The 15,586-nt window shown below is 34.2% G+C and overlaps 1 protein-coding gene and 1 long non-coding RNA gene across 2 annotated transcripts in view; one reads left to right on the top strand and one right to left on the bottom strand.

The window, feature by feature from the left end:
* The window catches only part of LOC123647375, a 31,933-nt gene extending 24,188 nt beyond the window's left edge, over nucleotides 1-7,745 (top strand). Inside the window, exon 3 of the long non-coding RNA XR_006738211.1 lies at nucleotides 7,645-7,745. This is a non-coding gene — a long non-coding RNA (uncharacterized LOC123647375). The remainder of the gene's footprint in view (nucleotides 1-7,644) is intronic.
* The window catches only part of PPP1R3A (protein phosphatase 1 regulatory subunit 3A), a 37,755-nt gene continuing 23,438 nt past the window's right edge, over nucleotides 1,270-15,586 (bottom strand). The window contains exons 2-4 of the mRNA XM_045564779.1: nucleotides 6,640-6,698; nucleotides 6,419-6,543; nucleotides 1,270-4,504 (exon numbers count right to left, since the gene is read on the bottom strand). Coding sequence (XP_045420735.1) covers nucleotides 2,099-4,504; nucleotides 6,419-6,543; nucleotides 6,640-6,698 — 2,590 coding nt within the window. The 3' untranslated portion in view covers nucleotides 1,270-2,098. The remainder of the gene's footprint in view (nucleotides 4,505-6,418; nucleotides 6,544-6,639; nucleotides 6,699-15,586) is intronic.

Here is a 15,586-nt window from a genome sequence, read left to right as displayed (position 1 = left end):
TATTGAAATTTCTATTGTCATATTACAAATGTGTATGAGAAGGTTTGGTAAGTTAATGTTACCAAAAGTCAAATAAAAGAGATAAAAGCAGTTATGTTGTTATTTTAAGGGAATAATTCCAGCTCAGGCACCTGTGTCCATAAAGTTATGAATGTAGTGTTCTTTGCATTAACATGGTATGGCATATTGACTAAAACTCTTAAAGGCAGAATTCAAAAACCAAGCCATTTAAGAACTGAGGAAATGCTAACCTTAACTCCATGGTAATTTAGACCTGTCAACAAAATTATCAGGATAGCAATTTTAGAGATAATTTCTAGGTACTACTTACAATATTGCACTCCCACTTAATGAAAATGTGCCTTCTCAAACAATCAAATATTTGCCCTAAGTTCTACTTCAGGATGTTTGTTTTTGGTCAACTAAAAAGTTGAAGTCAAGCATTCATTTTCAATGGGACTTGAGGGTAGCATGCAATTAGGGGATTTGGAAGTAGTTGTGTACCTAATGAAAATTAAGGAAATCATTTACTACTGAATGAAAGTCAATATAAATGTTTCATTCTTATTTTGTCTTCCCATATATGCATATTTCTTAGATGTATGTGGTGATATATGTTAAGTTTTACTCATTGAATTTACCTTTACAGGTAAGTAAACTGATTACTCTTTCTCTCTATAGATAAATGTTACATGTGTTATTAAAGAAGTTCCTATGAAAATGGAATCATACAAATAGTCTCCCTCTGAGTGCCTTTCTTTCACAATCCTAGCCAAGTCAAAAATATCACACTGCATACCAGTGCCTAGACTAGTTATGCAGCATATCAAACGATGTGCTCTGCCATAGATCAGAGTACAGTTTTGCATACAGAAGTCATTCAATAAATAGTTGTTGAAATAAATTGTATATGAATCCTTGCATTACTCCTACTAGACTAAAATGAATAGTTTCATTATTTCACACATTTGGCTATAGGTAATAACAGCAGCCAAAGTCACTGCTATACTGGATATTCATTTCTTCTTCAGTAGATTTCCACATATACCTATTTGCCTACTTAAAATTTTTTGTTATCATCTAACAACATATTATAATGATCCTATAATAAATATCACCAAAGACTACTTGTTTGCTTTCTAAATGCACCTTAAGGAATAATTCATTATCTTACAATGAGAAAAGATCGAAACTTTGAAGACAAAAATACTACCACGAAGAACCCATAGTCCATTTGGAATATTTTTATTATTATCATTTAATGCCTTATTCTTTATAGGTACAAATTTATTCTGAAGCAATGCTTGTGGAACTTTTAATTTACATTTTCAACTCTGAATAGTTGATATTGAAATAGTTCAGCTGTGTTACAGTCTCCTTTTACAAGAGAAAAACCTTGCTTAAAGTCAGGCCATCGACAAATTTTGTAGACTTGAAAGATAATCTCCCAATTGTTTCAGTCTTTGTCAGGTTTGGCTTATGAATGCCCTGACTTTGTAGGTATCAATAAGGTATAGGGTGTATGTATAAAGCAAACAGAACGTGTTTCTTTAAGTTTTCTGATTTCAATATACATAGGTATTTTCTTAAAAATATGAAATAGAAGTTGAAATATTTGATTTATCAGTATGTGCTGGTAAGTGCTAATTTCATGGTCAATACTAAACGACCAAAAAAATCCTCTGCTATTGTCCATGTTTTATCTGTTTTAAAAACCGTAGGGGGAAATATACTCTCAAGGAAAAAAAAATGAAGCTTTACTGCAAAAGAAATGGATGTAAGAAATAGCACTTTAAATAGTGAAGAGACGTGAAGCATTGCAACTTCATAACCTGCTAAAGAGCAACAGCTGTACCTAATTTCAACTTGACGTGCTTCAGATCTCATATTCATATAGGTATTTAATGATCCAAACATAATGGTCCTATATAGAATAATTACTTATATGAAGGAGCAAACTTCATACGCATTCCTTTTTAAATGATCCTTCAAGAGAAAAACTGCTGGATCTTTGAACAATGAATAGTCTCTTTCACCAATCCAAATGTTGGGGGCTAAATAGCTTATCTTTTAAGAGAGAAAAATAATGGTGCTGAGGTTACTTCTTTTTAACAGACTCTTTTTCTCTACCCCCTCCCCAGGACAGCCAGTACAATGAAAAAAGGTAGAATCCCAGACCAATCATTAAGTCATAGTGGTAGATAGTTACAAGAAATATCAGAAACAAGAGGAAATAAGGTATTTTAGAATTGGCATATTTTGAAAACAAAGATTCGTTGCTTTGAACTTGACTTTCCTGGATAGGAAGACTAGCAGAAGCAGAGCTCTCAGATTCCTTTTCACTTGAAAAGCATAGCGATTGTCCAGAGTTTATTAATCCTTCATTTTCATGCCTTGCTTCTCCTATGTTCTCAAGAGGTTCACTGATTAAAATTGTTGGCCCTAGAGATTTTTCCACACTGCTTTCTCCTGATTGGAAAATCTGGCCTACGCATCTTTCTTTTCTACTACCTGATGTCACTACTGAACTTTTGGAAACTTCTCCACGTTTAGACCCAGGATGAGGGTGCTTCTCAGTACCCTGGACTTCTCTTGTTGGGTCACAATCATTTTCAGATTTAGTAGAAACAGATCGGAAAGTCGTCGTAGTAACTGTATTCCTTACAGAAAGTGGCTGTTTATAAGATGGCCCTGTCACTTTAGGATGGTGTGTGGAAATGTGACAGCCACTCTGAGAAGCTCGATTAGCATCTGAGCTAAAAGCAGGATGAATAATGGGATCTAAGTCCATTTTCGTTGATAATTCTTGGACATTCCCATGATCTCTATTTTCTGGAAACATCTTTTCGTCTGTTGGTAATATTCCCAAATGTAAATTTGGTTGTGAAGTTGCTTTTTGATTTTTTGTAATGACCTGTGAGAACTCTTGTACAGATGTTATATTTCCAATGCCATGTTTCTCCCTGTCATATGTCTTCCCAGAACTGTACATAGACATGGTTTTTTTCTTCTCTATTTCATCTACACGTACATTACAAATACGTAAACGTGATTCCTTTTCAAAATCATTGTCATAGATTACACCGGCTGTATCTCGTTGACAAAGGGTATAATGTGAAGCATCATTTCTCCCTTCATGTGGATCAAACGCTGTTTCCTTTACCTCGATGGGCCTGTCACTTCGTGCTGTCTCTTGGGGTAGCTTAGCAATTATTGCTTTTTCTCTAGCAGACATGCTTTCTGGAGTACTTTCTGATGTTGTCTTAATTATATAAGCTGTACCTGCTTCTGCTCTCTCAGCACTATCATCATCAGCTAGAGAAGACAGTTCACAGCACACTGTTTCTTGGCAGGTAAACAATTCTTCTGTAGAAGGAGCTTTCAAACTCCTCGTATGATCTCTTTTTTCCCACAGGTCTTCACAGTCTGCTTGTTCTTTGATCTGCTCTGGTTTATTTGTCTTACTCTCTCTTGCTTTTCCCTGACTTTCCAGAACATTCCAACTTTGTTTATGCTGTGTGTTTTTATCCTGGTCTTCAGGATTAATCCAACCTGCTTTTTCTTCTTCAACTTGGAAAAGATAATCATTCTTCAAAACATTTCCATTTCTTGGTGAATAAACTTGACTAGTTATTCCTCCTAAAGGGATGCCTTCGCTAGTCAAATGATCATGCTCTGGAGTGAACAGAGCTTCTTCCCCACTTAAATTTGTCCTTGGTGAATGAGACGTATCTGCTGTGATTGCCCAGGCGGGAATGGAGGTATCTTTGCTCAGCAGGGCAGTTAGGTCTCTGTTACTAGTTCCAGTCTCTTCCACACTTACCTCAGGGTGGCCCATCTTCCTTCCTTGGTCATGTGAGATTGATTGGCAAATTTGGCTTTGTTGTTCATTAACACCTAAATGTATTTTTTGTCCCTCATCATCCTTACCATTGCCATAATCTTCTTTGGAAGATACTTTTTCTGTTGGTTCTTCAAGATATGAAGATACATCTGAATGGAAATCCCTTCTTAAACATTCCCAGTCTTTTGTTTCGATTTTACTAGCTCCTCCTTCCTGTTTTTTATTAAGGTTGCCTGCTATTAGCTGATCTGAGGAGGGGCAAGATATGTGCACTCTGCCCCTTTTGTGGGCTGCAGTAGCCTCATCGTCCAGGACTTCTCTGCAGCCGATGTGCAATTGCACTGATTCATCACTACCAGCACATCCCAAAGATGGCTTGATTTCTTCCATATCTGAAGTAATTTCCTCTTCAGGAAGTTGATGACTACACTTATTTCCTGGGAGATATTTTTTGTCACAGTAACAATCTCCCTTTAAGGAGCTTTCTGCTGATGAACTTGGAGACAAAGGCCTTTGGAACAAGTCAGTGCGTATTTCGCCATGGATTTGCTTCTTCTCTAATCCCTCAGCTTTACTTGGAAAATTGACTGGATCTGTAGAAAATGTATTCCTTTCATCTCTGGAAGCAGTGCTTCTAGTTCTTATTAAGCGTTGGTTTATCTTATGGGATAAAAACAACAAAAATAATGAGCATATGATCTTTTTTAAATATACAGAATAAATTAGATAGGTTTTATTAACTTGACTGGAAATTATCTGGTAGATTTCCTTGACTCATTTCATTTGTGGATTTCATACAAACTCTGGAAGCCAGATGTTTTGGGGAGATCCTTGTAGGCTATGACTTGGGAATGAGATTAGTAAGAAAAAGGGGCCCAAATTAATCACTCTCCTTCCCAGCTTCCAAATATCACATTGTATTATTCAACTATTCTTGCTTGTCATTGCACTTTCTCCTCACTTAGAATATACACATTGATAGCTCCATGCTAATCAATTAGAGAGCAGTTTCCTGGGTGCCCCTTGCTGCATTTACACTTGCTGTAGGTGCCCCCATTACAGTTTCTCTTATTAATATGTTTTCTGCAAAGCCTCTGCAAACTATTAATAGCAAAACGTCACTCAAAGAAAAGTGAGGGAGTTAATGTCTCTGCAAATTCTGTTTTAATGACCCTCTGCCAACCGGTACTCAAATGTATTTGAGCTCTTCAGTGATGCCAACTGTCAGGATTTAACAGTGAGATGCCTGTGTTTTTTTTTTTCCTCCTCATAACTGACATTTGCATGATCTCAATAATTATATGCAAATCTTACGTTTTCCCCTTCTTCTCACATAAGGCTCATGTTACTTGTCAACTGCACAGCTGTCTTGTAAGCCAATGCCTGTGGGTTCCACAGATTTGGTTGTATTTCCACCTATTATAGAGGTTCATTGTTTTATGCATTAACGTCAGCATGGAGCAAATTAGCATCTAAATTACAGCTCCCTGTTCATTTATTGGACGTACAATTTCAGTAACTTCTAAACAAACTTTTATATTTGAGCCTGCTCATTGTAATGAGATGTATTGGTGAAGTATGTGATTTTTCAGGGCCCTTTCATTATATTCTGTGGTTTGAAAAAAAAAATGCCAATGTTAACTTTCAGCTGGTGAGAATTCTCACAATGGGTGACAACTTTGTAGTTTCTTAAAGTTGGAGCAAAGTAAATTGCATACTTTAGTGATGCAGCTCCCATATCACTATAGAAAAGGTAGAATATGCGGAGAAAGAGATGAGCTCTATTTCTTTTCTGTTTCAGCACTGACACTGGAAGAGGCAAATGTCATTTTAATCTTAGGTGATTATAAATCCATGTATCCCAATGATATGAACTCCAACCAAATACAGTAAAGGAGAAATTGCATTATGTGACTCATTTACTCCTATTTCTTCCTTTGTGATAAAAGTACTATCTAAATCATCCCCCCAAAAAACCCAAACAGATTGAATGTTCACCAAGTGTGAAATTTATGACAAATTTAATACTAAATTGTACAGTACTGATTTTGTTTCCTGTTTAGAAATTATGGCACAGGCTATTTTCTTCTCACTTGGTAATTTAATACTCTACAATGATATAGAACTTGGAGATTTTCACAAGAATGGAAGTTAAAAAATGCTGCTAAATGCAAGAATCATAGACTTGCAGAGTTGGACAGGACCCTGACAATCATCCAGTCCAGCCCTCTCATTTTACAGATGAGTTTATGCTAAGTGTATACTTGTCAAAAAGATTAGAAATGCACATTAGGATAGTGCTACCTCTCCTGTAATTCCTACAAACTATTACTCAGAGCCACCAGTAAAGAGATAAGAAATGAATGTCATTAATTTCCCACTGCAGAGACCAGAAGCAACATACTGAAATCAAAGTGCCTTGTTGATCAAGCTAGAGATGCAAGGATAGAATAGGCTGTGCTTTCGCATTTGCAAATTATATTAGTTGAAGCTATTGAAAGGCAGGCATTGTGGCATCTTTGAAGCATAAATGGATTCATCTTCTCTTAATACCGTGGCAACCAGAACACTTACCATCAACTCTAATTCTTCTTCATTATGTTCATCATGTTCCCTGTTTACATCTTTTACATTTTGGTTACTGGCTTCCAAGTCTTCCTTGTCCTCATGAGAACACACGATTGTTGGGATATAAGTATCTGAAAATTAATGTAATTGTACCAATGTAAGATTGTTTTAATTGTAGCCTTTAACAAAACAGACAAATTTTGTTGAGAAATTAAATAATAATATACCTGTAATCTTTGGATTCTCAAAGTCACTCTCTTCTGATGTTGCTGATGATTCTTCTTTACTGTTAAATTTAAAACAAAATGTTATTCGCTTTTCTGGGACTACATTGTCTAAGAATTTTTATACAGGGGAAAATTTAAATCAATAACAAGCCAAATAAACATTAAGTAAACTTTCATATTTTCTTGTATTACTTTGTATATTTTTAAATAAAATAGATCTTTTAAAATGGCATGTTAGTAAATATTGGCTGCAGAAAATTTTTTAAAATAATTCATACAATGCCATATTTCTGAATCAGATTATGTTGCTCATATTAAAAGTTGTATAACCAGAGTAAAAATACATGTAAATGTTGATTATTCCATCATTCATGAATTTAATCTTTGCAAGTGCGAACATTTTTCTCTTGGTTTAAATGATAAAGTTTTATGAACTGACAGTCCATTTGTGGTTGTGGAAATTGCTTTCTAACATTTCAATTATTAATTTTTTGTGTTTCATTTTACTCAAAATTCTTTCAGTAGAACTGATGTAACATTAACTCTCTCTCCAGAAAATGAGGAAAAGAAATAAGCTAACCAAAAACTGAAATGCAGCTAAATTTATACTCAGTTAAAAGACTTGATATGTGTATTGCCACAAGCCAATTTTATAACCAAAACTTCAGACCTTTCATATGCAAGCATATACTTTCTTTTTTAAAAATGATTCAGGTCACATTCCCTTTTCTAGTGTATTCTGCATACTCATTGAAAAAGATAAATAGCTCATTCTTTCAGATTTACCCTCTTTTGGTGTATTTGTGAAATCATTAGAATTTAGATTTGTCCATGACAGTAAATAGGAAAAATGTTGTTGGTGAAAAAGCCCCCTTTGTGTATAGTTATGTCACAAGTCAATTTATCAGAAATATTTGACCCAGGACCCACATTTTCTTGTACTGTCCCAGCTGAATTTTCTTCTAGTTATTAATATGTTTCTCAATGACTTTTCTATAACAAAAGAAATCTGGAAAGTTGGCAATGGCTGATACATTTGTGAAATACAGACTAATCTTCACTGCATGAGGAATTTTGATCCAAATCCCAGGAAGGCTAATTTTATTTCAACAAATCATGAGAAAATTGCAAGTTCTTCCATCCTGACTATGTAAGAAGGTAATTCAGTTTTGTATGTATTTATGATGCTTACTTTTAACTTTACTAAAATCATTTGGTACCTTTAGCAGACCCATAAATGAAAATAATGTTTCTATATGAATATAATTTTGTTAGAAAAATACACTGTTTGCACAATTGATACTGACTTAATCTATAAATCTATATTGTTTCATGAGGCCAATAACTATTCAAAGATTTTTTTTGTTATAAAACTCAACTACAAGCCGACACATCTTTCCTTCTCTATGTACATAATGTCTATGTGCTTAAAAAATATAAACCATTACACAGCATTTAATTGCTCCCGCCTCCTTTTTATTCCCATAACAATCCTGAAAATCTCATTTGTAGAGGAAAATTAATAGTCATTCAAAGGATTTTGTTTTTATCTAGGCAAAATACTATCAATCATCTTTATTTAAAAACATTTTTTCTTTCATTTTATTTGTTTAATTGATAACACTTGTAATATTATGGGGGGACGTAGTGATGTTTTGATACATATAAGGTATGGTGATCAGATCAGAGTAAGTAGCATATCTATCACTGCAAACATTTATCATTTCTTCATGTTAGGAACATTAAATATCCTCTTTCTAGATATTTGAAACTATATAATATATTTCTATTAACTATAATCATCCTACTGTGTTGTAGAACACTAGAATTTATTTCTCCTATCTAGCCACAATTTTGTATCCTTTAGCAAATCTAAATCAATTCTCTAAAATACTTTAATTTTTAAACAATGATTGAGTTGAAACTATAGGAGCCTTATTTTGGGAACAAATGATTAAGTATTCAACTGTGTATTATTATGTTGGTGTCTCACAAAAATATGTAAATCCAGAAATACAAAAGGAAAAAATGTAGATTCAGGGATAAATACAAGGAAGAAAGTGGAAATAAATGATATTTAAATATATCAAATATCTATGAACAAAACTAATAGAAAATGTGCAAGATTTCTGCAGGGAGAAAAATAAAATTCTATCAAGAAATATTAAAGGACATCCAGGAAAACTGATAAATATACCATGTTCATAGATAAGAAGAAAATGTTATGAAGATACCAATTCTCTCCCAAATTGATCTGCATATTCAGATCAATTCTAATCAAAACTCCAAAACAGGTTTTTAAAGATTTTGAAAATAGAAAAATAGAAGGTTAATGATTGCTGAAATATTTCTGAGAAATAGCAGGGAGGGAACCCCGTTTTACTTGATTTTAAGTGTTATTACAAAGATTTATTTGTCAAGACAGAGTTTTATTGGCACAGGGACAGACAGATTAATGAAACAGGATTGAGACCTTAGTAACAGAATCACAGATAACTGGAACTTTGTTATATGACAAGCATAGCATATTAGACAATAGGGAAATAAGAGAGTTTTTAGTAAATGGAGACAGGGAAAATGGTTACCAGTTAAGCCCAGACCTTAAATGTCAAAAACTTTGAAATTCTTATATGTGAATATCTTTTAGGCTTCACAGTAGGAAATATTCTCTTAAATAAAAAAAAGGAAACATAGACTATTACAAAAATTGGTCAGTTTAACTCTATTAAACTTTAAAACTTTTGTTCAATAAAAGACTTTTGTAAAGAAAAAAGAGAAATTACAAATTGGAAGACATGCTTATGTTATGCAATATCAACATATATGAGTATCAAGAATGTATAAAGAACTCCTACAAATCAGTAATAAAGCACAAACAATTCATTGCAGAGGGCGGGGGAGATAGAGATTTCACAGAAGAGAAAATATATATGGCCACTAAACATATAAAGGGATAGTCAGTATTATTAGAGAACAGAGAAATGAAGTACCATGAATTGTAATAAATATTGGGAAATCAAAGATAAATAATATCTAGCTTCTCACCTCAAGGAAGCTATAATGTCATGATGGGCATAGATGCATCAATAGGTAATTATAATTATTATAAGTGGTAAATATTATAATAAATAATGGGATATGATCAAAATTCTCTTCGAGATAAGAAGAGAGGACAGAACTGAGGAAGACACTATTGGGGAAGTCAGGGAAGTGACATTCTGAGTTAGATTTTAGGGATAACTAGGGGTTTCCCAATTAGAGAAGAATGATAAGGTCATCACAGGCAGAGCGAACAACAGGAAGTCAAAGATGAGAGTAAGAAAGCACAAAAGAAAAGGCATATCTACGAACAGTGAGATGTTCAGAGGATTGGACTCTGGAGAAAGAATGTTGGGGGACAGAACTGGAGTTAGTTTGAACCAGATTGTAAAGGGCTTAGCATGCAAGGCAAAATGGGGCTGAAATCTTTAGGTACTTTTTTAACCAGGAGGATTAAACAGGACAGAGATTTACTTTTAGGTAATGTAATGGAGAAGCTAGACAGGATGAGCCACAGAGGAGCAGAAATACTAGTCATGAGTCTCCTGCAACATTTCAAGCACAAAATGATGAGGGTTAAGTGTGATAATAATGAAGAAAAAGAAGATCAGCCACATATGAGTTACAATTTTTGATGTAGCATCAATATAATATGTTGATAAATTCACTCCACATAGATTTTTTAATGCTACCTTTTGTTGCATACATGAGAATTAGAAATCTACAATTTTATCCCTAGACCTAAGCCAGAGTTAAGTCTGGTGGTTAACTGGGGGCTCCCGCACAAGTCAGCAAAGTCTTGAATTAGTCTGCAGGCTCGTTTCTGGTCTCTTAAGGGCTGGGTGATTTGCTTTTCAGGTATTCACATAGACACCTCCTTGAGCTTTCCTCCCTAATCTCTGGTACACATGCCCAGACAGTGGACCAGTACATTTTGCCTATGTTCCTAATTTTTATTCTGTCCTTCACCAGGGAAAATGAAATGTTTCCCACATACACTTTGTTCACCTAGGTTTATAACATTCCAAGTAGTCCTTGACAACCTGTTTACTAGATTTGGGCATTCTACACAGATGAATTTCTAAGGAACTAGAAATCAAGTTCATATAGGAACTTTAAGCATCTCAATTGTTTAAGAATCCTTCTGCCTTGGTAGTCCCTTCTCGCATGAATACTACTGTTCTCAAATATATAATAACAACAGTTCCCAGAATTGCCTTTCGTATCAGAAACTCCAGGCCCTACTTCTGTAAAATCTAAATTAATAGACCTGCACGTGGAAGTGAGAGGGGGAATAGAGAATGATGGTGCTAAGAATCTTCTAAAATGATTTTCATATGAGGCCAGATTTGCAAACTTCTGGTATAGACAATGTATCTCACTGCACCAAGTCCATTGGATTAAGCTATGCAGACAGCCGCAATCTAGATAATAGGCAGTAGGGAGAGTCATTTTTTTAGATATGTCTCCTGGCCTCAAACCCAGTTCCCCTACTTCTTACTAGTTTTATATGTGTTTGCAGCGTGCTTTGTTACTATTTAGATAATAATTAGGTTAAGAGAAAAATAAAGGATGATTCAGAAGTTTCTAGTTTGAGAATTTAAAAGAATGGAACCACCATCACTTGAAATAGAGAATTTAGGAGAAGCATTGGTAAAGGAAAGAGGGTGAGCTTTATTGAGGGAAATATGTTGAGCTTGAAAGGTCTTAGACTGAATGGGAAATGAAAATTAGTGTTTGTTAAAATTGTAAAATGCCCAGATTTTGTCATTTTTCCTTTTTCTGTCACAATATAATTGTACAAAGGTTTGCACCATTTTTACAATTTGAGGTGAATTTACCCCCACTTCAAAGACATGGAACATAATATTGAAATTTTATATGATGACCTAGAGTAGACAATAAATATATATGTGCTGAACACAGGAAGAAGTGAATTGTTTCTAGCCAATAGTTACATTTATGAAGTATAATAGTAATTTTAAATTTATAGCAATCCATATTCACTCATCACTTAACAAATATTTATTGAGTACTTACAAATTTCCAAATGTTGCATTAAATCACCACATGTAACAAGATGCTATCCATGCCCTCAAAGGGCTCAAAAGCTAGTGGGGAGGATGGACAATTAAATAAAGCAATAACCCCAGAGTATGAGAACTGTGTGCTTAGTGAGGTGCACAGTGAGGCAGGAATAGCTTCCAGAAAGATGTGGCTCCTAAGGTGAAACCTAAACCAGAAGTAGCATTTTGCTGGAGAAAAAGAGAAAAGCAATTCCAAGCTTAAGACATCATATGCAAATACCTTGTAAGTGAAAAATAATTATTCAAGAAATTCAAGATAAAGATACAATTTAGGGAAAGGGAAAGCTAAAAGCCAGAGCACAAATTGGTAGTCAGCTAGCTCAAGAGGCACAAACTTAAATCCAAACAATGCCTCTCAAAACATGATTCATGTGAAAATGACCTGGTGCTTGTTATAAATTCTGCCTCAGTGGCCTGAAATTGGATCTACCAAATCAGCATCTCTGGAGTGCGGAGTGGGAATCTGCATTTTTAACTGGAAGCTTAGAATTAGGTGTGATGTACTAGTGTTTGTCTAACTGCAGATATGAAAAAAGGCGTGAAGGCAGATACTCTAAATTCCAGGAATGGGGTCCAGGAAGACTCTTTTTATGCCTCAGACTTTTAAACATGTCACACTCACTTATGCTGAGGACAGATGTAGCTCTATGCACAAAATAAAATAATTGTCTATGTAGCTCATATGTGCCCAGAAAAGTAGAAACATGCTGAAGCATAGGCCAATCATCTTATATGCCTTACAGAATAAAATGATGAGATATTAATGGGGTAGAAAGTGAAAGGTATTTTCAACCTATCTAATAAAATAAGTAAATAATAATTTGTGTTTCTGAGTCAGCTATTAATCATTGAAAAATTTGAGTTCAACAGACTCTTTACCTCTGAGCCCTATCTAACTTACAGAAAGTTTGTTCTACTTTTTATACCAAGTTCCTCCCTGATTTGTAAGAAACTTCACACTTGGATAGTCTCTTCTCATCATTTTATAGAGAAAGAAACCCAAGCTCAGTTCAACAATACGATAGAAGCTGAACAAGCTAACTAGTTGTAAAGCTACAACTAGATCCAAGTGTCTTAGTCACCCTGTCAGTGTTCTTTCCATAGAGGGTCAATCCATAGTGAAACAGAACAGAAAGATCTACATGCAAATCTCAGTCTGTCCTAAATTTAACACTTACTAAGGCAATTACTCACCAGGCGATCTTAGACAAGATATTTAACCTCTCTGTGCCTTTCTTCTCTCCAAAATATTGCTCACTCCTTACACAGAGTAATAATTTAACATAATTTCCAAAACATGGAAGTGCTTAACAAATTCATTATTATTAGTAGTAGTAGTAATGAAGTATAGTAAATACCACACTGATTACTAGTTTTACATTATCACAGAAACAAATTCCTATGCGTCTTCTTTTACTTGGAGTTATCTTTATTTTAAATGCTTATCATATTCTCTCATATGTTTAATTCACAAGCTACTTTTAAGAGTAAAATTTGCAGCCCATGATAGCATACTCACTTAGCCTTTTAAATATACACTTATTATCAGAAGACCACCCTTCAAAGAAAAATCAGTAGATCCTCAGTGAAAGTAAACTTTTATTTAAAAGTATTCTCTCCGAGTACAGTGTACACCGGAATGCTAATTCTCACCTTCTTTTATTACCCAATTGATTTATTCAGTGTCAGGATTTAGGCACCATGTTAATATTACCGCAATTTCTGGGTATGTTGCACTTCTGCTTTTGGAGTTATGGTTAATTTTAACACTGTCAAGATGTAGTAGTTTTTAGTGTAAGTAATAACATGGTTTTTCCTAAGGTCCTGTAATGCCATTGTGCTAAAACCCCACATGTCTCTTAAAATTTGAGTGAAAACTCTTGGATACCTGTGCCACAAAATCTAAGTCCGATGTGATGGAATTGCCCGGTTAGGGTGAATGGAAGGATTAGGCTGCAAGAAGCAAAGTGTAACTGTCCTCCAAGAGGAATTGAAATGTTAGCATAAAAAGGGGTCATTTCAAAGTGAGTCCTGAATGTTGTATTTGTGTCTCCTTAACATTCTGCCTAAAAGTGCTCAGAATTGTCTAAAGAGTACCAAACTTGGAATTCTTGGACATCACCTCTCAGTGTACAATAAACAGCTAAAAAGAATATGTAAAACTACTCAAGAAGTTCAGACCAGTCCTTTTTATTCAAAGCTTGGGATCTCATTTGATTACTTTCACTCTCCTCCCCCACCCCACAAGAAAAAAAGGAAAATAAATGATCTTTTAAATCATAAATTATATGAACCTCCTTTGAGATTTTTTTTAAGTCATTTAAGAACAGTATATCAGCATTGGCACTAAGTGGACACATGCAAAAACACTCAACAGGTTTTTCCAGGGTAAATAATTATATACTGTAGTACATACTGTTTCTTTTCATAATGTTATATCGCTGTTTCCCTAAAAATTGCCTTTCTAGCATTTGACATTTCATAGCCTCTTATATAGGAGGGAGGAGGAAAGCAAAGACTTGTACTTAATAAGAGGTAAAGTTCATAATACATTAGCCAACTACTACAACTCAGTATCTTTTCCTTTGCTGTTACAATACTGGCAGCCTTCTCTCGATGAGGAATAAAACTGAAAACAGAAGAGAGATATTTGATCAAAAGAGAGGTAAGTAGAGAGATAAACATTTAATTGTGAACAGAAGTGTATAAAGAAAAAAAATTAAGGCATTATGCAAAAGGAATAAAGGATGAAAAGATGCATTAAGTTTCTTGATGATAAAGCCAGAAAGGAAAACAAAATAAATACAATTCAGTATTATTAACAGGCATTGAAGAAACAAGAAATAATCTCAAAGGAAAAAATATTAGTAAATGGCTTTCTATTCCCCTTATATGCTGAATCTGGGGACTAACAACTGACATGGTAATGCACATAGTTTTGTTTTGTTTTTAATTGACTGGCCCATTGTTTTTTGTGGGCATTACATTCCTTATTTTTAAGGTGAAAATTCTGGATTAGATAAGGGATTCTGGATTAGATTAGGAATCACAAGCACAATATGCTCATGATGACCTCCCTTTCCAGCAAGGATTTATAACAGATAAATGGACGTCCTTGCTATGACCAGAATGAGCCCCATGACCCTACTTTTACACAGCCAGACAGCCACCACTCATCACCCTCTTTATTGATCAAAATGGAACCAATTTGCTCTTCTAAGCTTTGGTATTAAAAAACATGGCTTCTCAATGTATAGCTCTATATTTATATCACTAATAGGAGTATTCTAGGAATGTAATGTAGATGTTTAATTTGAAAAATTCTTAATTTTTCCCAAAAGACAAAAATGCTGGTAGAATCAATAGAAATAAGTACTGACTTAAAATTTCAGTATAGCCAAAAATAGTCAATTAAATCTTCTGGTCAGTGTTATCCATTTAAATTTAATGCCACAGAAGTCTTACCTGTACAGTTTGTAAGCTAGTCTTCTAATATTATTTCAACTATATATTATGAAATGATTTATTTCCACATCATTTTATTTATGTCCAAGTAAAACTTTTCAAATAGTGGAAGATTTTCAATATCTTCAACAGATTAAGATAAATAAGTGTATTGAGTAATAGCTATTATACAAGCTAGTTCATTACTTTTAAAATGTAATTATAAACCATGGTAAACCATAAGCCCCTTGAGTCAACTGTAGTAAACTGCTCAAGCATTCAAGTAACTAAGAATATACCACTATGTTAGTCACCAGATGGTTTTATCAAGTTATTTTGCTGTTTTGCATAAAGCTGAATTATAACATTCTCAAAAA

The sequence above is a fragment of the Lemur catta genome, chromosome 11 (assembly GCF_020740605.2).
Source record: "Lemur catta isolate mLemCat1 chromosome 11, mLemCat1.pri, whole genome shotgun sequence".
Classification (NCBI taxonomy): Eukaryota; Metazoa; Chordata; class Mammalia; order Primates; family Lemuridae; genus Lemur; species Lemur catta.
Note: the sequence above shows the minus strand (reverse complement) of the source record. Positions and strands in the feature narration are given on the sequence as shown.